Genomic DNA, 25501 nt, shown 5'->3' on the forward strand with positions numbered 1-25501 from the left:
CTGCGAGGCATCCTGCTCGTCTGCTCAAGTCACACTGGTCCATTACCTCCGGTTTATGGTGACAACGAGAGCCGCAGGCACATTTTACTGGTAGGTGGTGTTGCGCTGCAATATCGATGTCGACCTTGAATCCGCGGGCCGACATTGTTCAAACGCTAATCATTTCTGCAGATCATACTAATGTACGTGTCCTGTGAATATAAACGTCCCATCTCTAGTCGTCCAAGGAGTTATGACTTTTCTGAACACGAGTGACTTTTTTTTTTCCAGAGAGCACGCCAGAAAGTTGAAGAAATCTACAGGGTGATTTTTTCCACCATGTACAAATACTAGGTATGATCGATAAAAAGGTACAGAACAAAAAGTATATAATAAACTTGTGTCCGGAGATGCATTGTTTCCATGCTACAGACCATTTATTCATACTTTGCCGCAGACCGAGCGAGGTGGCGCAGTGGTTAGACACTGGACTCGCATTCGGGAGGACGACGGTTTAATCCCGCCTCCGGCCATCCTGATTTAGGTTTTCCGTGATTTCCCTAAATCGCTCCAGGCAAATGCCGGGATGGTTCCTTTCAAAGGGCACGGCCGACTTCCTTCCCCGTCCTTCCCTAATCGGATGAGACCGATGACCTCACTGTCTGGTCTCCTTCCCCAAACAACCCAACCCCAACCCCAACTTTGCTGCAGAGACTCTATGGCTTTCCTCCTTGAGACCGGTACTGTTCCTCATACGTCATGCCCTAGCACCCTCTCCTTCCATAGTAATTGGGAATGTTGTGTCCGATTCAATTCTCTTGGTGACTCACCTTGTGGTGTATGGATACAGCGCTGTACACTGTTGTTCCGTATCTGAATCGAGAGCTTGCCGACAAGGTGTTTACTTTCTGTAAGGCAAATGGCAACGCGCGGGGGGCAGCAGCAGGAGACCCATCCCCACCAACAAAAACCTCAGCACTCAATGTTCGCAACAGTGTTTCACTGTTTGTCTGTCCGCCCCCGTTAGCTGCGTGCTCAGCGCGACAGATGTCAATCCTAAGGGCCCGGCTTCGATTCCCGGCTGGGTCGGAGATTTTCTCCGCTCAGGGACTGGGTGTTGTGTTGTCCTAACTATCGGCTGGTCCCGGCGGAGGTTCATGTCCTCCCTCGGGCATGGTTGTGTATGTGTTTGTCCTTAGGATAATTTAGGTTAAGTAGTGTGTAAGCTTAGGGACTGCTGACCTTAGCAGTTAAGTTCCTTACGATTTCATACACATTTGAACATTTTTTTCCCTAACCACCATCACTTCACTCCCATCGACGTGGCGTTAAATCGAAAGACTTGCACCCGGCGAACGGTCTACCCGACGGGAGTCCCTAGTCACTTCCACTGTTTGTCTGATTCAGGGTCATTTCAGAAGGCGGAAAATCATGAAGGGCGTATCCGAACTGTCCGGGCACCAGACCTGGGAAAAAATATGATTACCATCTGGAAGGTGACCGTCGTGTTAGTACCAGGCAGTTGGCCCGCGAGTACAGGGTAAGCCAGCGACCATGAGGAACATTCTCCATGATAATTGCTGCAGTCCTGATTACGTACAGCGTGTTCAGAGCTTACTAGCGACAGACTTTCCAGATCGGGAGCAGTTCTGCCATTGGTTTCTTCACCAGGCAACCACGTTTCCGGGATTTGTGTCATCCATCCTGTTCACAGATGAGAGCACCTTTACACGGAGTTCTATCTTCAACTTCCATAACAGTCATCTGTGGAATAGTATGCAGAACCCCACTGGGATGTTGACAGCGAATCATCAGCATCGGTACAGCCGGAATATGCGGGCCGGGATAATTGGCGACCGTATTTTGCGACCAGTCTTCCTTCCACGTCGCCCAACAGGCCGGAACTGTCGGCGTCTCTTGCGGGTGACTTTGCCTCCCCTGCTGGAGGAAGTGCCATTGATGATTCCAAGGTTTACGTGGCTGCTACATGATGGAACTCCAGCCTACTTCGCCGTTAACGCCCGGACGCATCTCGGCCGTGTTTTCCCTGGATGATGGACGAGGGGGTCAAGTTTCATGGTCTGCTCGTCCACGGAATCTCAACCCATACGATTTCTGGTTATGGGGCCATCTCAACAGTATCGTGTATGTCGATCCCATTCCAGATGTAGAGACACTGGAGCAGCGTATTCATGCTGCCTTTGACACTGTTCGGACGCAGCCTGGCCGATGTGAATGTGTTAGACTGAACATGCCACATCCCGTACACGCATGCGTTGAGGCACATGGAAACAACTTTCAACACGTACTGTAACTGTGGCTGCATGGTACAGCGTGTATTAGACCGCAGACTCTGCAACAATGTGTGAGTGAATGAATGGTCTCCAGCATGGAAGAGATGCATTCCCGGACTTAAGTTCATTAGAGCTGTTTTGTTCTGTATTCTCTCATCAATGAATGTGCTTGTACACGGTGGAAAAAAATCGCCCTGTAGAAAGCCAAATTTTATATTTCTGCAGTATCCCACAGCCATTGATTTAGTCAATGTTACGCATTTTTCCATATTCTCTGCACAGAAACGTGGCCTGGATTCATTTTAGCTGTTTCTTCCATTCGTTAGCTGATGTTCATGATCATGAAATGTGTGTTATAATTTGTTAGATTATGAAACACAACAGGCACCGTAAAATTAAGTCCATAATTTGTATTACAGCTATCATGCGCAGTATCACGTGATATGCTTGTAAAAAGGCAGTGCTCCCTTCGTTTCACATCTTTATTGTTGAGGTATTCTTTGCAGGGGTGACAAATTTCTGCTGTTTGGAACGCTTCTTCATCTTCGGCTTTAATAATTATCTGGTTGTTCTGCAACAGGTAGTTTTTTATTCGCTCAACAATCAGACACAACCTATGGGTAAAATACTCCATGTAATCTGCGCCTCGGTGTAGCTGAAACTCTGCATATTCATGACTAAAACTAAAGTACGTGAAGAAAGCTATACTATAAGGTTTATGTGAGTGAATGTCGTTACTAACACCTGGTCGCAACAAACATTGGATTTTTGCATCAATGAAAAAAAGGTGATTTGAAGGGTTTTTTATACGAGTCTAATTTAAAGAACTGTTTCTCTTATTCGGGCACTATACTTCTGACTGCTGTGAACTCTGAACAGTCAACCGAATGCGATGCCAACTTCTCTATAGAAAGAAAATAGCACGAATAACGTCCGCATTGTTACTTTGTGCCAGGAAGGTCTCCCAACAAGGGAAGTGTCCTGGCATCTCGGAGTGAACCAAAGCTATGTTTTTCGGACATGGAGGAGATACAGATGAGCAGTGATAGTACTGCGTGGTAATCTCGAAAGCTTTTCAATGTAGGAGATACGGTGAACTTTAATGATAGCTGAATGTAGCATCAAGAGATCCATATGCTCCACACGTTTATAATGTTTCGAGACATTTAATGAAACGACGTGAAACTTTCTTTCCTTCGTGTTCCTCCTCTGATGTTCCCATAGCCATTCACTCGTGATCAGTGAACTGAATACTGTAGACATTAAGACACACATCAAAAAAAGTTTTCTATCACCCCAGTTCCCTCAACTCCTGAAGATAGACGTTGACTGTGGATATTGTATCACAGCCACAGTCCCTTTGACTGTTCAGAGATGTCACTGAACCCACCGAAAGATGTAAACTACCATGCATGAGCAACGCCTATTTGACGGAGAGGGTCCGACACCCGATCATTTTCAGTCATTCCGCCAGGAATGAGGTACTCTGCTCGTGTCGTCTGTAGTTCAATCATGCCTAGAAGGTCATTACCGCAGTTCTATCGGGTCCGCATTGATACTTAGTGCCAGGAAGGGTTCTCAACAAGGGAAGTGTCAAGGCATCTTGGAGTGAACCAAAGCGATGTTGTTCGGACATGGAGGAGATACAGAGAGACAGAAACTGTCAATGACATGCCTCGCGCAGGCGGCCAAAGGCTACCACTACAGTGAATGATGGCTACCTGCGGATTATGGCTCGGAGGAACACTGACAGCAACGCCACCATGCTGAATAAATACTTTTCATGCAGCCACAGGACGTCGTGTTACGACTCAAACTGTTCACAATAAGCTGCATGATGCGTAACTTCACTCCCGACGTCCATGACGAGGTCGATCTTTGCAACCACGACACCATGCAGCGCGGTATAGATGGGCCCAACTACATGCCGAAAGAACCGCTCAGCCCGCATCTCGTGGTCGTGCGGTAGCGTTCTCGCTTCCTGCGCCCGGGTTCCCGGGTTCGATTCCCGGCGGGGTCAGGGATTTTCTCTGCCTCGTGATGGCTGGGTGTTGTGTGATGTCCTTAGGTTAGTTAGGTTTAAGTAGTTCTAAGTTCTAGGGGACTGATGACCTAAGATGTTAAGTCCCATAGTGCTCAGAGCCATTTGAACCAAAGAACCACTCAGGATTGGCATCACGTTCTCTTCACTGACGAGTGTCGCATATGCCTTCAACCAGACAATCGTCAGAGACGTGTTTGGAGGCAGCTCGTTCAGGCTGAACGCCTTAGACACACTGTCCAGCGAGTGCAGCAAAGTGGACGTTCCCTGCTGTTTAGAGGTGGCATTATGTGGGGCCGACGTACGCCGCTGGTGGTAATGGAAGGCTGTGCAACTATATCGGCAGTATATTGGCGAGGCAAACGTCTTCATAGACGGCAATTCGCGCCCCCATCGTGCACATCTTGTGAATGACTTCCTTTAGGATAACGACATCGTCCGTCTAGAGTGGCCAGCATGTTCTCCAGACATGAACCCTATCGGACATGCCTGGGATAGATTGAAAAGGGCTGTTTATGGACGACATGACCCACCAACCACTCTGAGGGATCTACGCCGAGTCGCCGCTGAGGAGTGCAACAATATGGGTCAACAGTGCTTGATGAACTTGTGGATAGTATGCCACGACGAATACAGGCATGCATCAGCGCAAGAGGGCGTGCTACTGGGTATCAAAGGTACCGGTGTGTACAGCAATTTGGACCACCAACTCTGAAAGTTTCGCTGTATGGTGGTACAACATGCAATGTGTGGTTTTCATGAGCAATAAAAAGGGCGGAAATGACGTTTATGTTGATCTCTATTCCAATTTTCTGTACAGGTTCCGGAACTCTGGGAACCGAGTTGATGCAAAACATTTTTTGATATGTGGAGATACATTTACATTGTTTTTCTCAAATATTCAGTTCAGTAGGAAATGAGACATTAGCGAAGTTTAATGCAACTGATGGAGGGTCGCGTCAGGGATGTGAAGGGCAACTTTATTTTTTTTGACAGGGATGCTATAGTTTGAATCTTATCTTCTGATAGCGGATATCGTGACGAATCCAATGATGTGTAACAGTAAGGTCTTTGAAGCTCAACGAAGCTCAAAAAGGTGGCATGAACGTCCATTTACAGAAGGTGTTCGAAGTGATGACCGCCGGCCGGAGTGGCCGAGCTACGGTCGCAGGTTCGAATCCTGCCTCGGGCATGGATGTGTGTGTTGTCCTTAGGTTAGTTAGGTTTAAGTAGTCCTAAGTTCTTGGGGACTGATCACCATAGATGTTAAGTCCCATAGTCCTCAGAGCCATTTTTGAACGAAGTGATGACCATTGGTATCAATGCAGTGCTGCAATCTTCCTATCATGGATTGAATGGTACTCCTTATCGCATTGGCACTTATCAAAGCACGTGCTCTGACAATTCTCTCTCATTATATCGTGCATATAGTAAATATTCGACGAATACGGCGCATCCATCTAACGTGCCATTGACACGTAAACACCGTTCGACGGTTTCGCAAGACAACACTAATATCGTCGTATCAAGCGAGTGTGAATGGGGTATTCCTTAGAAGAACAAGTCAATATGCTTCTTATTTACGGAGAATGACAACAAAATTTATTGAGAGCTAGAGACTTGTATGCTGAAAGATATCCTCAACCTACTCACCCTATACGCCGTACATTTAAATACGAGTATGATAAATTGAGGACAACTGTATCTTTAACGCATCAGAACCATATCCAGAAAAGGAAAGTTACTAACGAGAAACGGGAATTGGTACTCTTGCCACTGTGTCTCTAGATCCAAATTGCAAGGGAGTCTGACATGGGCCATAGCAGTGTTGATCGTATTCTGCATCGCCATAATATATCACCATATCAGTCTCCACCAAGAATTAACTGACACGTATTGTATGTGTCGCACTGAATTCTGCCGGTGGACTCAACTTCAGATTCAGAGGGATGACACATTTATTAATTTGATTTTGTTTGCTAACGAGGCTACATTCACGAACCATGGAAATGTTAATGTATATAACATGCATTATTGGGCAACTGAAAATCCATGTCGGCTGCGGCAAGTTGCACACCAAAAACTGTGGTCGGTGAGTGTATGGTGTTGGGTTCAGGAGGACAGAATTATAGGCCCCTATTTCATCGAAGGAAATCTTAATGGTAGGATATACACAACATTCCTGCAAGAAACATTAGGTTTGTTATTGGAAGAAATACCTTTAGGAACAAGGAACAGAATGTGATATCAACACGATGGGTGCTCGGCACATTTTTCGTTGATGGCTGGAAATAAGTTGCAGAAACAAATCGCAAATCGTTGGATTGGACGCGGAGGAGATGTGTCGTGGCCGGCTCGTTCGCCTACTTGGCGCCTCTGGATTTTTTCTTGTGGGGATTCGTAAAAGACATTGTTTATGAAGCTGTTGCAACTACACCTGAAGATATGCAAGAGAGAATTGTAAGAGCATGTGCTTCGATAAGAGCCGATATGATAAGGAATACCACTCAGTACATGATAAGAAGATTGAAGGACTGCATTGTTACCAATGGTCATCGCTTCGGACATCTTCTGTAAATGGACGTTCATGCCACCTTTCCGACGTTCGTTGACCTTCAATGATCTTACTGTTACACATAATTGGATTCGTCTCGATAGCCGCTATCAGAAAATAAGTATCAAACTAGAGTATCCCATTTGAAAAAAACCAAGTTGACCCATGCAACTTTTCTCCCACAAACTTTTCAGGTCCTGTCATACTTTCGGAGTTACTCTTGGTGGCAATAGTTAGTGACTCATCCCGTATAATTAAAGCTGCAAGTAGACAGAGCATAGTTGATACAACCTTTCCTGTCACGACTGGAAGGTCCTGTGACTAGGGCCTCCTGTCGGGTAGACCGTTCGCCGGGTGCAAGTCTTTCGATTTGACGCCACTTCGGCTACTTGCGCGTCGAATGACTGGAAGGTGTACTTCTACATCGGTCACCTTTTGTGACAGTAGTGTCACATACGGTCAGTGATCAATAATGGTAATCAATGATGATCAGTGATGCTCAGTATCAATTATGGTCGGTGATCAGTGAAAATCAGTGATCAATGATTGATAGCGATCATTGGAGGCCATTTATCAATGGCTGTCAGTGATAACTATCGGTCAGTGGTCAGTGATGATCAGTGATCAGTGATGGTCAGTGATCAGTGATGGTCAGTGATCAGTGATGGTCAGTGATCAGTGATTATCAGTGATCAATAGACATTATGCGTCATTTGTTAGGCTTCTATTGTTTAGCATTTACCATTAATCGTTCAATTTTACCGTTTAGTGTTTATCGTTCGTCCTTTAGTATTTACCGTTTACCATTTATCGCTCAATGTTTAGCGTGTACTATTTAGTGCTTACCGCTAGGTGTTTAGCATTGACCTTTCAGCTTTTAGCATTATGCATTTAGAGTTTGCCATTTACCGTTTAGTGCAGAGGCTGGGGTTGGGAGCGGTGCTTGGGGGGGGGGGGGGGCGGAGTATAAGGCACACAGTTGGTCTATTTCCATCATCTTCGATTTTATTGCTGCATCACTAGGTCAGTGACACAGGTCGACTGACGTCACAAATGTAAACAGAGCTGGGCAGAGTCGCTATAGTAGTCCTACCAACAGCTAAATTTTTACGCCAATTCACACTCATTGAGCATGGTGTACATCGAGAAAAAACAGCCGAACCTTTTATTCCTGTTTTTAAGAGAGATCAAAGAGCAGAGCTTCACCAAAACTCAGCAATATGGCGGAGGCGGGCTTCTATTTCGGCTTGAGAAAGTCTTCCTATATTCTAACTTCGTTAGTAGTACCCGCTGCTACCACAGATTACACTGACGCTAATGATGAAATGTCACTGGTCGCGTCTTTGATGTAATGTGGTCTTTCCCCGAAGTGACCTGGTCGAGTCCGTTACTTCTTCGCCGTTACTTCTTCAATACACAGTTGCTATCCTGAAGAAGGCAATAGTACTGTAGTCGAAAGCTTGAATTTTAGTAGTAAATTACACCGAGAAGTGTATCCAGAACATTTTATACAACATATCCGAGGTCGTACCTTTACAACAATGCAAACATACTCGTTTTCCATTACTACCTGAAAACACGCACAGTAATATTGCAGTAGACACTGATTCTTATAACTGTGCATGACATGGATCACGTTGTTATTGAGACAGCTTTATCTGATGAAAAAGGAATCTACATCACATTATACGTACCTGCCATCTTCAGATTTAAAACGAAAATAGAGGACTGTTGCTACCACTAGCAGCTGTTGTGCGTTGTTACTCAAGACTTATTTATGTACTCTGTAGTTGCGTGCACCACAACTGCATTGTATTTACATCTGAAAGAGGAGCAGAAGAAAAGTAAAAGGAAACATACTTGGGTGAAGCCGTGAGTTTCACGGCGAGATGCCAAAATCACCCAAAAAAATCTGTTACGGGAGCTGCAAGTCGAAAACGTTAAGTCATATGAAAATTACTTGTGAATGGACGAGAGTACATTTCCATATGCGCTCAGGAAAGTGGCTCCTTATATTACGAAGCAGAACACTTACCTCAGAAATGCTATGTCCGCAAAAGACAGACTTACAGAAACACTCACTACGTTTACTTGCGACACATCTTACGGAAGACGAAAACCGAATTTCGGAAACCATTTTCCGCTCTCGTGTTTACATGTTAAGGACTTAAATGGATTTTCTAGTGTAGTTAAATACAGCGTCTAGAAAACAGCTGTTCCAGTTTCTGATTTACTCAGCACAGTTGTTATTTCTCTTCAGTTAGACATTAGAGGTGTAAACAGCTTTGTGCTCAGCGTAATGTTTCTACTCACCCTTCACCGTACAAAAGTCAGTCTGTCAATATTAGCCGAAAATTTTTAAAAACTAGACGTAACCTGACAACCGAAGCAGGTTTCATAAACGATTGCACGTTTACGTGGGAGCAAAAGTCGATTGTGGAAGTGAAAAACCGGTAGCTGGAAGTGAATTTCCTACATCGGTTTTGGGGCGTTCACTTCATCAACCAGAAGCGGTCTTGGGGAATCGGTATACGAAATCTGGATTTGGGAGCTCCATTGTAAACATAGTGACTGCGCTTTGCTCCGAAGAAGGAGTATCTGAAGGCAACTACCTGTTTAGTTCATATCAAAGCCATTTAAAATATGTTTATTCTTACAAAAATTGTAGATCTCTTCCTTTATATCCTCGAGGGTACACCCTGGCCATATTTCACGGCTAATGGCCTCCGAATTTTTTTAAATAACTACTGCATCTTGTTATTTTATTTTTGTATTCGGAATGCCGCAAGTTACACAGCGCTTTATCTGGCTCGTACAATTCTATCAATTTCCTTATAGGTGTGACGCACCATGTAAATTTCGGTCATGTAGATAAACATTGGATGTCAAACAGCTCTAGTGATGTTAGCACTCCAAGCGGTTACATTTATCTATGCAGTAAACATAAGACGGACACTTTCTTTGACCAAATCTAATGCAAGGCGCCAGATTAGATCAAAGAAAATCTGACCGAGACCTAACTTTGACAAAGTGTCTTATATCACGATCAAATTTTATTTCACACAGAAACTTCGTAAAAAAAAAAAAATCTGGTAGTGTAGTACAGGTCAAAGAGTAAAGGCCATGATATTCTGTGTCAGTCTTCGACTACCTACAGTTATACAAACACCTTTTTTACAATGTGATATACAATAGAACACAATATGTTGTTACATAGATTCATGGGAGCTGTATACTCGATTATTCTGTGTCCAGACGAATTCTTTCAAATTTCACAGAGAACATGATTTCACGATAACCAAAATATATCATTGCAGTAATTCCGCGATCCATCTGCTAATGCTTTCAACACATCATTTTCTCTTTTTCAGGTCACTTTAGGCAATACAATTATGGCATCTTAAAAAATTTCAAGCGTTACGGTAAGGCCACGCCGCCTGACTACAACCTTGCGAACGTCACTGCACCGGTCTATCTTTTCTACGGGCCTAACGACTGGCTCGCTGGACCTACGGTAAGTTCTCGGGGTGAGTGATGACTGTGTAAAAATAACAACAGCGAATATCAGATTATTCGTTGTATACTTAACCAGGTTGTTGCCGTTTTGGCTTTCAGTCCGAAAACGGAACTGAGGCAGCACTTCACACTAGATTATCCTGTGCAAATTTCTCATAGCCGGGGTTCATAGTTATGCAGAGTTTTTTTAAAAAGACATCACGGACATCATATTCGCTGTTGACTGTAAAAATTATTTATTTCACTATTGCAATTTCGCCTTTCGGGCCATTCTCAATTGGTACTGCAAAAGCTTCTTAACTTGTTTCACTGCTGTAGATGTCAACTTAATTTTATCATTGGTGTATTTTGAAGTTTCGTTATTGGATTTACATTGCTTGTTAAACGTTATACACTCTGCTGTCTTTAGAAATTTATTCTTCGTTCACTGAAATTGCAGTAAAACCACATATGCCTTGCTAGGCACGCAACTGATTGAATTCTCAAGCTTTACTGCGATTTCAGCGTACTAAGATTAAATTACTAAAGACAACAGATATATAAAGTTTCACAAGCAATGTAAATCCAACGACGTAATTCCAAAATACATCAAATACATAAAACTAAGTCGACATCTACAGCAGCAAACGACCTAAGAAGCATTTGCAGTACCACTTGAAAATCCCCAAAAGCCTAAACTGCATTAGGCAATAAATAATCCTTACCGACAACGACGAATATGATGTCCTCTTAAAAATATCCTTTGCAAGTCGCTTCATATCTGAATAACTACTGCAACCTACATCCTCTCCCTCTACAATTTTGCCCCTCCCTGTCCCCTCCCCGCTGCACCTCCCTCCATTACGAAATTGACGATTATTTGACGCCTAAGAATGTTTGCTATCAGCGGATGCTTTAGTTTAGTCAGGTTGTACCACAAATTTCTTTCATCCAATTCCATACAATGCCATATCATTAGTTATTCTATCCACCCTTCTAATCTTCACGGTTTTGCTGTAAAACCACATTTCAAAATCGTCTACTCTCTTCTAGTCTGAACTGTTTTATTATCAAACGTTTCATTTCTGTAGACAACTACGATTCGTATCTTAGCACTTAAATTTATAGTCGATATTAACAAATTTGTTTTTTCCAGAAAGACTTTTCTTGCTATTACCAGTGTGCATTTTATATCTTCCCTGTTTTGGTTGTCACTTATTTTTCTAGCGCGTGCAAGGATCGCCTGCAGGGGGAAAACGACCACTGGAAATTAAAATGCAGCCTCAAGAAAAGCTCTACAGCTTTAAGTTGTTTTTCTGTCCAAGTAGCAAAACTCATCTACTACTTTCTACTTTTAGTGCCTCAATATCTAATATAGTTCCCTCAGCAACGCCTGATTTAATTCACCTACATCACCTACCCTTCTTTTATTTTTGTATCTGTCCATTTCATATCCTCTTTTCAATACACTAGCCATTTCATTGAACTGGTCTTCGAAATACTTCGCCATCCCTGCAAGATTACGATGTCATCGGAGAAACCTCAAGGTTTTGTTTCTTCCTCCTGAAACTTAATTCTCCAAACTTCTCCTTGCTTTTTAATGTTTGCTCAATGTACAGGTTGAATAGCACTGGGATTAGGTTACGGCCTTGTCTCACTCTTCTCTCACCAGTTACTTCTTGTCCTTGGACTCATATAACTGTACATGAAACGTATTCGCAGTTGAGAATATGGACAACCATCAGCTGTATAATGAAATTACGACAGTGAAAATTTGTGCTGGACCAGGACTCGCGAGCACTCACCCTACCATCTGGCTATCCGAGCATGACTCACGGCTGGACACAAACATCCATCTCTTGTCAGCCATTTGTTTACAACCTGCTCTTGTACATTCATTATGTATATTCCCGTATATGGGAGACATTTTAATGAAAGTCGCATGCCCGGAGTCGGCACATAAATGCGCTATTGCGGTGCCTGTGTTGTTCACAAGTACGATGCATAATTCTTTTGGACATGCACTTCTGAACAACTGAGGCACTACAATATCGCATTACACTGATGAGTCAAAACATTATGACCGCTGCCAACCGCGAGGTTGTATGCTACCTGATGGTACTGAGAGCACATGACGCGGTAAGAGAAGTAGATGAGCGGAGCAGAGACGAATGGGGGAATCTCTCCATCAACAATAAGTGGCGTAAATGCGAAATCCGCCGACTTAAGCAACTTCGTCAAAAGCCAAATTGTTGTGGCCCAGCGCCTGGGAGCGAGCGTATTGGAAACGGCGAAGCTGGTCCTGTGTTGGGGTGCTGTTGTCGTGAGTATCTATGGAAAATTGTCGAAGAATGCTGAAGCCACGAGTAGGCGACAAGAAGTTGGACGTCCATACCTCACCACAGAACATAGGGATTGGAGGATTGCCCGCTCTCTAAAGCAGGTTAGGTGGCGACCTGTGGCAGATCTGACGACCGAGTACACTGCTGGTGTAGCCACAAGTGTTTTCGAGCACAGTGTTGAACATGGTGTTCCGCAGCGTAGGAACCCTACGTGTCCCACGTTGACCCGACAACGTTGTCAGTTATGATTACAGTGGGCACGGGACCATCGAGATTTGACAGCGGATAAATGGAATCGTGTATTCTGGTCGGATGAATCCATTTGTTGTTAAACCATGTCGATGGTCATGTCCAGATACGCCATCAGCTATGCGAACGTCTGGTCTAAGCATGCAGCGCACCACGGACGCAGGCCAGTGGGAGCAGTAGCATGTTATGGGGGACATTCACCTAGGCTTTCATGGGCACCATGACAGCTGTGGACCAAGTGAACATTGTTAGGGACCACCTGCAACCCCATATGGTTGATGTCTTCCTTCACAACGATGTCATCTTCCAGCAGAATAACTATCCGTGTCGCAAAGCCAGATTCGTGCTGCAGTGGTTTGGGGAGCATGATAGTAAACTCAGGTTGATATCTTGTCCATCAGTTTCGGCTTATCGGATGAAACCCAACTGCGACGCTATCGGACGCCAGCTCTGCACCCACAAACCAAAAGACAGTAACGTACGGGAAGTGTGTGACTTCTGCATAGGCACCCGGAGCCACAAACCTATCAATTACTTTTCGAATCCGTGGCACGCAAGTGGACCGTCACGCTTTCAAGTAGGTGGTCATAATGTTTTGGCTCATCAGTGTATAGAACTGTAGTCTGGATTCTGAGCAAGTTGTAAATAAGGTTATGCTAGGCGTTTTTCCCCCTGCTACCTTCAGAATCTCAGAGTGTACGCCACTCAACATTGTCAAAAAATAGTCTACGTATACAAATGCTATAACGTAGGTAGGTCCTTCTTCAGTTTATCTTCTAAGGTAAGTCGTAGGGGCGTTATTGTGTCACGAGTTTATGTATTTCTTCTGAAGCCAAACTTTTAACCGTTTAATTCTGTTGGTATCGTTGCACAGGATTCTGATATGACAAGTTTGATATAGGGCGCATGAAATCGCAAGAGTCGGGAAATGCTTTAAATTAGGTAGTGAGAACGTAACTCTTGCTGCCATTTACAGACGAAATCATGCTAGTTAATTATCGTAGATTCATATTACGAGGGTAGACTGAAAAGTAATGCACAAGTGCTTGTAGAACAAAAAAACAATGAGGAAGATGAGGTAAAAAGTACGTTAATGTCATTAATGCCCAATTGTTAAGCTTCAGAATCATAGTCTCAACGTGTAACGAGTTTTTTCATTACGCCTCTGAAAAATTATTCCGACTTTTCTCGAATCCAAGATTTTACAGCTGCCTTCATATCATCGTCCAAGGCGTAATGATTACCCTTGAGATTTCTCTTGAGTAGAGGAAAAAGAAATCGCAAGGCGCAAGATCGCTCCTAGTAAGGAGGGTATGGAATCGGTTCAGACCTCAGTTTTCGCTGAGCCTTTTCATTTTCGCGCAAGATTGTTGGTTCCAGGCTGCCTCCAAGACTACAAGCTTCGCATGAATGGTGCTTTAGAGCCTCTGTGTGATGAAAAGAATTTACCGCTGCCCGTCGTACCAGATAATCAGTCACATAAATTCGGTCAGCATCCCAAAACACAGTCAAAAGAGTTTTTTTACGTATGGTTGTGTTTTGAACCTTTTCGCCTGAGAAGAAGTATGTCGATATACGGAGCATTGTCTTTTCTCCTCTGGGTCGTAATGGTGGATCCATGACTCGTCACACGTCCCAATATTCAAAAGGGAGCCAGTCTCCTTCGTCCCGGAACCGCTTCAAATGCTGCTCGCAGTACTCCTATCGACGCTGTGTGTTCTCGTCTATGTGACGGTATGGTATCTATCATGCACAGATTCTACGGTATCCTAACTGTTTAGTAACGAAGCCGACATTTTCTTTGGATATTGCACTATTGTTCGCGATACGCTTTGGTGTGATTGGCCGATCATTTTGAGTCAAGCTTTCGACGAGTTTGCGATGTTTATCGTCTGTGGTAATGATTGCACATCCGCTGCGCGTTTAATTAACAATAACTTTTCCAGACTCGCTACACCGAAATTTTAGTACTCATTGATTTACAGTAGATCTATCAACAGCACGTCACCATCAACAGACATTAAATGAGGAGAATCTCTCTACGAGTCACATTTTCCGTTACTCAGAATGCAGTGGATGAATGCAACGCATTCAAACGACACATGCGTATAGGGGGGGATGTTACCTTCCACATCTCACCTGGTACGCTTCTCAGCATCATTTAGGTCGCATTCTACAAGCAGGTGTGCGTCACTTTTCAGCCCGCATTAATTTTCAGGCTACCCTTGTAGTTCACGACATTCTGTTTTTAATTGAGCATAACACCAAAACAGTTTTTTTTGAGTCAACAAGCTTCTGAGTGGTTTGATACAGCCCACCACTAGCTCCTCCCTTGCTCCAACCTCTTCATTTCCGTGTAACACTTGCATTCTGCATCCTCAATTATTTTCTGGGTGCGTTCCAAACCCTGTCTTCAATTAAAGTTTTTACCGTCTGAAGTTGCTTCGGGTACCAAGAGGCTATTTTCTGTGGCCTTAACACATATTCTGTCATCTTGTCCCTTTTTCTTGTCAGTGTTTTCCGTATGTTAGTTTCTTCGCCGAGCCGCGCGGGATTAGCCGAGCGGACTCAGGCGCTGCAGTCACGGACTGTGCGGCTGGCCCGGCGGAGGTTCGAGTCTTCCCTCGGGCATGGGTGTGTGTGTTTGTCATTAGGATAATTTAGGTTAAGTAGCGTGTAAGCTTAGGGACTGATGACCTTAGCAGTTAAGTCCCATAAGATTTCACATGAGATTGAACATTTTGTTTTCTTCGCCGTGTCTGCGGAGAACCTCCTCATTCCTTATCTTATGAGACCACCTAATTTTCAACACTCTTCTGCAACATTACAACTCAAACGCTTCGATTTTCTTCTGTTCGTCTTTCAATTTTCCTCGATTCACTACCGTACACTACTGTGCTCCAAACGTAGATCCTCAGAACTTTTTTCCTCAAATTAAGGCCTATGTTTCATACGTGTAGACTTCTCTTCGCCAGGCACATCCTCTTTGCCTGTGCAGGTTTGCTTTTTATGTCCTCCTTGCTTTGTCCATCATGAGTTATTTTCCAGACGACGTACTGGTGGAATTACAGCTATGAGGAGGAGTCGTGAGTCGTGCTTGGGTAGCTCAGTCGGTAGAGCACTTGCCAGGAAAAAGCAAAGGTCCCGATTTCGAGTCTTGGTCCGACACACAATTTTTATCTGGCAGGAAGTTTCATGGGTTATTTTGGTTTAGTTGCAGTTGCGTTCCTTAACTTCGTCTGCGTCGTGACGAAAAGTTTTGATGTCAAGTTTCCTGCTATTCTCATTTCTAATACCTTTCATTACATTTGTCCTTTTTCGGTTTACTCATAATTCATATTCTGTACTCATTAGAGCAGAGTCGGCCACGGCGTGACAAACTTCACACAGACCGAAGGTACGGACCATGGTCGGCCGGAGTGGCCGAGTGGTTCTGGGCGCTACAGTCTGAAACCGCGCGACCGTTACGGTCGCAGGTTCGAATCCTGCCTCGGGCATGGATGTGTGTGATGTCCTTAGGTTAGTTAGGTTTAAGTAGTTCTAAGTTGTAGGGAGTGCTAACCTCAGACGTTAAGTCCCATAGTGCTCAGACCCATTTGAACCATTTTATGGACCATGGGCGGGCCAAGGCTTGACCCTCCCGACTTTGCTTTTTCCTTCAGAGGAGTTTTCGATACAGCGCGACATTTCACTTAGTGTTGCGATGTGGCATTTCTCGGTCGGCACAACTCTATTCATTTCGGCAGAATTGTGGTGTCAGGGCTGTTTACCCTTCGCTCTTTGTTCGTGGCATGATGGCCGTTCACAGTTTCAGTGGATGTTTGCACAAAAGAGACAATGTAGCGATCTATAGTCACACGCCTTTAAACATGACTGGGAATGACAGAATACATGGATGAGAATTCTCGGTATTTATTATGCAATCACACAAGCGACGGGTGTGGCAAATTTCCTATGAAACGACATTACAAACCAGACAGAAAGAGTTTAAAGATTTAGCAGGCAATGAAAGAACAAAAAATTAAAACAGTCTGCAGACGGGATTCATTGTTCAGTACATCAGCAAACACTTAACTTCTAAAGTTTTAGGCACGCAGCACGTGAAGAAACTGGTGGTACGAATATGAAGTCGCATGTGTTATTCCACCGTCATTCGCAACTGTTTTTTATGGAACTGATCAAAGAGTATGGAAACTTTGTGTATTACTCAAAAAAAAAATCGTATACCCGGAACGATTTATTGAATTTAAATTCGCTATCGTTGAATTTATGAAGGAAAAAAGGAGTGCAAGAACGAAAATGAAAACATCTAGAATGGATTGGAAATCTTATCTTTTGAGTGGACTTCAGACCACACTGTCCACAGCAAGGCAGTGCCCGATGCAAAACAACTTCTTTCTGGCTTGATGACGTTGCACTTAAAAAGAAAATCGCGTAATAGAAGGGACACATTCTAACAAACGCAGCCCAGTTCCCTGAGCTCACTGACGTTAAAGAAAACGCGAGGTCTGAAGAATTCTTTGTGGCCTTGAGACAAGTACAGGGATAGTTTTCTAAAGGTTTTGAGGATAATGTTGCTCGTACATCTGTTTTCGAGACCGTTTGCCGATCCAGTTGAAAGCCCCCTTGTGTATGTGCTGATATAACAGATTGACCTGCAAGGTAATTCCAGATTTAATGACAAATGTTTATACGTTAAAATTGTGCAGGGCGTCTACATTGCATTCCCCAGGTAGAATTTCCATGTTTCCAGTATGAGGTTGCAAAAATGCTACAATATGTCGATCGACTTATTTGCGTGAGAGACCTTTTCTCGATTATGAAACTGAACAAGTCGCTATTATGTCACATTTTGAGTGCGACAGCTTGTGAAATTAATTGCATCTGTCCGTATGCCGATAGTTTCTACCAGATAAAAATTTTATTATCTCTTCAGCGCCCCAAAAATAATCGATTAATACTGAAAATTTATTTCATTTGTGAGCTGTTTGTTGAGATATGTCAAGTATAAAAAAAAGTCGTATGCAGTGTGACTGCATTACCATTTAAATGCGGTGCGTTCGCATTTTTCCCCTCTTCCTCCTCCACATGCTCAGACGGCGTGGCGTGGCGCTGGTGGAAGTGCGCATCGAAGCAGAGCGCGTTGCATCTCACGTCGTGGCACGGCACGCGAGCCGAAGTCTTACCCTGCTGTTAATTGGAATGTTGATTATATTCAACACAATACTGCGAAATACGCAATGCTTGCCTCATAAAAGTTGATTATTTAATTTCTGGTAAGTCCCCGTTAGTAAAATAGTGTTTTCTGTGCTCTCAAAATAGTACAGTTCCTCTACCTCTCTAGATTCCAGCCTTTGTATTTTCAATAGACGATAGTTCTTCCCGTCTCGATACTCTTCGTCCGTTGGTAAATGGTCTCTGATCTGGTCGACCTTTTAGCTGAGCTGTATCTCATTTTGTTTTACAGCCTGTGGACTTCAAAGTTTCAAAGCTGTGCCACCCTACATTTATAATTGATTCGATGATAGTAGCAAATGTAGGTAGAATGTAGCTCCTTACGTCTCTTCACCATTTTCAACCATTTTGCAAGTAATCGTTGAAATACTTTATTTAAAATGCATTCTATCTTGCATTTTTCTACGTACACAGTACAGGTGTCACTTAAGTAATCATCAGAACTTTTTACACCCTAATCATATATGCCATTCTCATGCATAATATCCACTGCCGAACTATCGATCGCATGTGAAATTCTACACAAGCAACGAATAAGAGAGATAAATACGCTATTTGTGCTATATCCAAACGAAAACTTTCTATTTGTATCCGATCATTAAAGCTACTTCAATATATTCTATCCACAGCGATCTATAAAAAATTACAAAACAAATCTAAATTCTCGAATGTTTCATCTGTCAAATAACTTCCTGCATTACACCTCTCTTTGAAACAATTCCAGAACTTCATTTTATACCGCAATAATAACTTCCATTGGAAGTTGTTGTACGTACTTTTTGTATGAGTTGTTACCTAAGTCACAGCAGTCATGTTCTGCAGGAATGAAACAGAGGAAATGTTGTCCAAGTACTGTAGAAAGCGTACTGTAGAAAAACGCCTTAGCCACGGCATTAATTTGTTTCCAGCATGAGTCATTCACTATGGTTTGTGCTTGCGCTATTATGAAGCTTCCTGGCGGAGATTTGTGAAGTCTGGAAAGTAAGAAACAGTTACTACCAAAAGTGCTCCTCCCCCCCCCCCCCCCCGCCCCCCCTCGCCACTCCTGTTGTACTATTAGAACATCAAGTTAAGCACCAGACTTAGGAGAAGAGAATGCGTTATGTACCAACAGCCCTGTTGAATTATACAATTTAATACTGCTCACGTAGTTTACTAAACAGATTCTAGAATCTGTTTAAATAAACGATAATTCATGTCTCAAAACTATGTTATTATTAATTAATTCACAAATGAAGGATATGGGTGTTCATTCTTTCCGCGCGCAATACGAGATTGGAATAATAGAGAATTGTGAAGGTGGTTCGATGAACCCTCTGCCAGGCACTTAAATGTGATTTGCAGAGCATCCATATAGATGTAAAACATGTTCTGTTGTAATTTCACTGTTAATTACGTCTTTTTTACACCTAAAAAAGAGTGAAATCACTCAGTTGAAATTGTTTTCAGTTGTTATACATATTTGTATTTTGTAAGGCTTGTTTAATTCCTAAGATAATAAGTATTTTCTTTTGCAGGATATCGATCGTTTGCACAACCAACTTGGAAATTCAAAAGAAAAGAACCAGATTGAATTTCCGAAATTTAACCACTTGGATTTTATATATGGCAAAGACGCATATGATTTTGTGTACAAACCAGTTTTGGACGTGATGAACAGTTATGAAAAAGGAACAAAATGATTGCAGAAAATGAACTTGTATACAGTTAAGAGTGGAACGAGAGAAAATTAATGATAGCCTCTTCACGAAAATGGTACTGAACTACTTAAATGTATCACTATTAATCTGTTAATTTTCAGTGGTTAACAAACACTCTGTAACTACGTATGTATTGTGTTTTCTTTATATTTCTCCAACTTTTCTTCCATTACTGTTACTGTATTACTCAATGTACTGCGACTTGCACGTGTTGTTCTTGTTCAAAAATGTTAAAATGTATGTGAATTCCTAAGGGAGCAAACTGCTGAGGCCATCGATCCCTAGTCTTACACACTACTTAAATTGACTTAAACTAACTTATCCTAAGAGCAACACAAACACCCATGCCCGAGGGAGGACTCGAACCTCCGGCGCTAGGGGCCTTGCTATCCGTGACGTGGCGCCTCAACCGCGCGGCCACTCCGCGCGGCGTCGTTCTTGTGCTTTTTAGGTTGAAGACCGGTTTGGCGAAGCTGTCCACGGTGGTCTACCGTGTGCAAGCGTATTCATCTCTTCACAACAACTGTAACCGAGATCCATGAGAACTTACTTAATGTAGTAGCCACATAGTCTCCTTCATACACTGAGGTGACAAACGTCACAGGATAATGATATGTACAATACAGATGGCAGTATTATCCCGTACACAAGGTATAAAAGTTCAGCGCATTGGCGGAGCTGTCATTTGTGTCCAGGTGTTTCATTTGAAAAGATTTTCGATGTGATTATGGTCTCACGACGGGAATTAACAGACTTTGAACGCGGAATGGTAGTTGGTGCCAGACGCATGGGACATACCATTCGGAAATCGTTACGGAATTCAATATTCCTAGATCCACAGTGTCAAGAATGTGATGAAAATACCAAATTCAGGCATTGCCTCTCATCATGGACAAAGTAGTGGCTGACGGCTTTCACATAACTACCGAGAACAGCGACGTTTGCATAGAGTGGTCAGTCCTGAAAGACAAGCAACACTGCGTGAAATAACCGCCGAAATCAATGCGAGACATACGACGAACGTTTCCGTTAGGCAGTAATGGGCTATGTCAGCAGATAACTGATGCTAGTTCCTCTACCAACTGCACGACATCGCCTGCAGCACCTCTCCTGGGCTCATGGTGATGTTGGTTGGACCACAGTCGACCATAGACCTTGTAGTGGGACGAAATTAAGCGTCACCCATCCACCAAAGTCAGCCCAGTTTGCAGGTGACTATAAGTTTAATTTAGTTTTGTTTATGTGTTTTCTTATTATTTGTAATAAATGTGAATTACCTAAAAGTTTTGTATTTTTTTTATGTGTTTCATGTACGGAGAGATCGGCGCAACGAACGGGGACAGCATCTTCGTTGCCGCGACCAGAGAGGAAATTGCTGGCCGCTATACGTCGCGGGTCGACAGCCAAGGAGCAACAGAAGATCCTGGAACCGAGTTGTTGCGTCGTGTTTCTAAAAATTAAAAACGAATTTTTATACTCTTTTTGTACAACAATAATGAGCTTAATCTTATTGAGAGGTTAGTCACTGTCTGTCAACGCTCAAGTTCACATCTGTATGTGTAGGAAGCTAATAAAATAGTGTATGCTATTAAAATTGAAACACGTGTCTTGAAGATTTATTTATGAAGAATTGTGTGAACGGATTAATAATATATTTGACAAGATTATTGATTCAGACAGCGTTGGCCGAAACTTTGAATCTAAAAAGTTTATTTAATGTGTGATTCTGATATCGATTAGATCAAGATAACGTGTGTCGATATAATTTTCTGAGGAGAAACAAACGAAATTTAAATTCGAAAAAGTTACGAAAACCAATTGGCCCAAGTGTTTTACAGTTTCGTTCAAGAACCATTCTATGACAATTTAAAAAGAATATGAATCATTTTTGAAGTGAGTGTAACTGACGTGGGTGACGAAGTCTGCACATGGTCATACATATATCAAACGAAAACCTAAATACGTAACGTTACACCGCACCGTGGCGACCTTAGAAACAGGACTTGTGTGCAACTAAGGCACACAGGTACGAAACAAGAAATCAAGAGTCCTTCGGAAGTCAACGCGAGTTTTCGTGGAGCCTTCACCAGCCAGCGGCGACTTCGTGGGTGTGGGCATCTGACGGAGCCGCAGCCAAGCAGTACGGTCACGCAGTTGTTCCACGAGAAGGCGCATCTGTTGGGCAGCAGCTGAACGCTGCAAACCCCGACAACCTTTTTTCTCCCTAAACTAATAGGCCCAGTACGTCAGCTGCGGGGCGTTCCTCCGGCTGGTATTAGAGGTGTTGCTGAGGGCTTCGCCTGTCTACGGCGGTGCAGGGCGTGGTTGCAGCCAGCGACGTTTCCGGTGTTCGACTCAGCGTCCTGCCGGTTGCGGAAACGGGGTCGCAGCATCTCAGCGGCTGCCTCGACGGCTGTTACATCTGCAGCCCATAGCAGCACACTGATCATCGAGAACTACAAATTACAATATTAAGTGTCCGGTGAGTTTGTTTCAAGTTGGAAGTGGAGTGTTGTACATAGGAAGTGTGCTTTTACAGGATTGTTGATTACAAGTCTGCGTGTGTAAATAGTTAATATTTTACAATAATGTCGGGAAGTGAAATGTCAGACGAAGAGCAATCTATGTCCGATAGGAGCATGAGATCCCTTTTTAGGGCGATCGCTAAATTAAAACAATCTAACGGGGATTTCCTAGCTGAATTAAAACAGTCTAACGAGGAATCTACTGCTAGATTAAAAGAGGAACTAAAACAGGAATTAAAACAGTCTAACGAAGAATCTACTGCTAGATTAAAACAGTCTAACGAAGAATCTATGGCTAGATTAAAACAGTCTAACGAAGAATCTATGGCTAGATTAAAACAGTCTAACGAAGAATCTATGGCTAGATTAAAACAGTCTAACGAAGAATCTATGGCTAGATTAAAACAGTCTAACGAAGAATCTATGGCTAGATTAAAACAGTCTAACGAGGAATCTACTGCTAGATTGAAACAGGAACTAAAACAGGAATTAAAACAGTCTAACGAGGAATCTACTGCTAGACTTAAAGGGGAGCTAACAAAATCAACAGACAGGTTGCAGGAATATCTTAATGAAACCAGTCGAGAATTAAGTGATAAAATAGAGTCTTCTAAAGTTGAAATGCAGGAAAAATTAGTGGGACTTAGTAATAAGATTGCTGATAATTGTAGAAGGTTAGAAGAACATATCCAGGAATCGCGCGAGGAAAAAGCTCGCATGCGACACGATATTACTGACTTATCCGAGAGACTAGATAGTGTCAATATCTTAGTTGTAAATGAAATACAGAAAAATAACGATATGTTACGAGATGAATTTTCTATGCAAACAGAAACTGTTCGCAGAGAATTATTGAAATCTATTAAAGAGGTCTCTACCAAACCTGTAGAGATTTCTTCAATAGATAATGTAGAATTAGAAACATTAACTCATCAAGTAGAAAAGGACCATACCGAAATCGAAAACATGAAATTTTTAATTACTGAGATATGCAGTAATCTTGAGACTGCCAAAGATAATAATATTGACGAAGGTACAGAGCGTTCACATCGTGAACACAGTGAAGAATCGATATTAGCTAATCGCGTATCCAATACAGAAATGCGGATACAGGAAATTACGAAACGGTTATCGGAATTAGATAATAACGAGAACATTTCAGGTAGCAGAGGTAATAACATAATCAGAGACAACAGTCGCATCGAATTTGCTAGCACGGATGACAACAATATGAATAAGGCAATCACGGCAAGCCAATCCGATGCAACTCCGTCTCTGCAAGCTAAACAAAATCCGACTATTTCTCTCGCAGAATGTCTGGATGACATAACAACAAATTCACATGTAGCAAGTCGATTTCCTGTATTCAAACCAGGAGGCGAACTGCACCCTATAATCTTTATAAAAGCTTTTGAAACATCATTATCTCCTAAATGGAGTAATGAAAAACGCATTCAATTTGTAATAGGACATTTAGAAGCAGAAGCTGCGGAATGGGCAGTACTGCATAGAAATGAATTCAGGGATTGGGATGATTTTGTTAAGCAGTTTAAACAAAATTATTGGTCAAGAGGAAAACAACAACACTTAACTTTAGAGTTGTTAGACCCTCCTCCATATTCTAAACGGTGGGGAGGTTATAGGAATTATTTTGAATGGAATTTAAACCGTGCTAAATTAATTGAAAGTCATTTAATACGGGTCCTAAGTAGTAGGTTACCGTATTACATAAAGGAAAGAAAAATGTTATTCTACGAATTATACAAAACCTTAATAATGGGGACGAAACAGTTAACACCCGGGGTGTGTGGTTATATTTTAACAACTTGTTGTATTGGAAAGCACAGAGGGAACACCAGAGATGGAAAATCTGCATTCCGAAAACTGTTGTGGACGAGTTAATTACTTATATTCATGAAGGTTACGGGCATTTTGGAATTCATAAATGTATTAAACATCTAATGAAGTATTATTATTTCAAAAATATGTCACGTATTGTGAGAAGTATTATTAGGGCTTGTGAAACCTGTCAAAAGGTTAAAGTTAATAACAAATCCAAGCGTTATAAATTATATGCTGTAATTCCTCGAGGTTTGTGGGATCTACTATCATTAGATTTTTTCGGCCCTCTGCCTCGGAGTTCAGGAGGATTAACATATGTGTTTGTTGTAATGGAATGTTGGTCCAAACATGTGAAACTATATACTTTGAAACGAGCGAATACAGCAAGCGTTATACGCTGCCTCACCCGAAATTACTTTGTTAACTGGGGCATTCCTAAACGACTTATGTCTGACAACGGTAGTGCCTTTATTAGTCAAAGATTTCAAGATATGATAAGACAATATGGAATCAAACATATCTTAATTTCGAAATATCACCCTCAAAGTAATTTAGTAGAAAGAGTCATGAAAGAATTAGGACGATTATGTAGAACTTATTGTGCACATAAACATACTCGGTGGGCCAAACTAATGCCTGAATTCGAAAAGATATTAAATGAATTGCCTCACCTAACGACGGGATTATCACCTATAGAAATTTTAGGCAAACGAATTATAGGTGAGCCTTTACTAGCTGCTTTACCTTGGCCACCAGTAAATGAGATACAACAAGATATTCCAGACGAAAAAGTTTGCGAACAGATTGTAAAAAATGCCGAACGGAGAATTAAAAGTTATAATCAACAGGCTATAGAACCCTCATTTCAGGTAGGAGATCTTGTGTTAGTACGATCTCATCCTAAAAGTTCTAAGATCGGTAAGGAATGTAGAAAATTCTTCTTGATCTTTGAAGGTCCATATGTTGTACATAAGATTGTACATCCCAAAGCATTACTTCTTATGGAACCTTCATCAGGTGTAATTAAAGGATTATATAGTGTTGATCAAATGAAACTCTTCATTCCTAAATAAGTTAATATTTAGTATATGTTACACACGGAAGAGCGTTCATAGTTTATTCATGTGAAGTTTTCGTGATAGTTACGTGTTATTTTAAATAAATGACAGAAAGCTTAAACAGGTGTTCTACAATAATCTACTGGTACTTCAAAAAGAGAAAGATAACCAAAAGGGGGATTTATAT

The 25501-nt window shown here is 42.3% G+C and overlaps 1 protein-coding gene across 1 annotated transcript in view; it reads left to right on the forward strand.

The window, feature by feature from the left end:
• Nucleotides 1–19871, forward strand: part of LOC124805528 (lipase 3-like) — a 99195-nt gene extending 79324 nt beyond the window's left edge. The window contains exons 5-6 of the mRNA XM_047266096.1: nt 10215–10382; nt 19707–19871. Of these exons, the coding sequence (XP_047122052.1) occupies nt 10215–10382; nt 19707–19871 (333 nt within the window). The remainder of the gene's footprint in view (nt 1–10214; nt 10383–19706) is intronic.
• The last annotated feature ends 5630 nt before the right edge of the window (nt 19872–25501 follow it).

Source organism: Schistocerca piceifrons, chromosome 7 (genome assembly GCF_021461385.2).
Source record: "Schistocerca piceifrons isolate TAMUIC-IGC-003096 chromosome 7, iqSchPice1.1, whole genome shotgun sequence".
Taxonomy (NCBI): Eukaryota; Metazoa; Arthropoda; class Insecta; order Orthoptera; family Acrididae; genus Schistocerca; species Schistocerca piceifrons.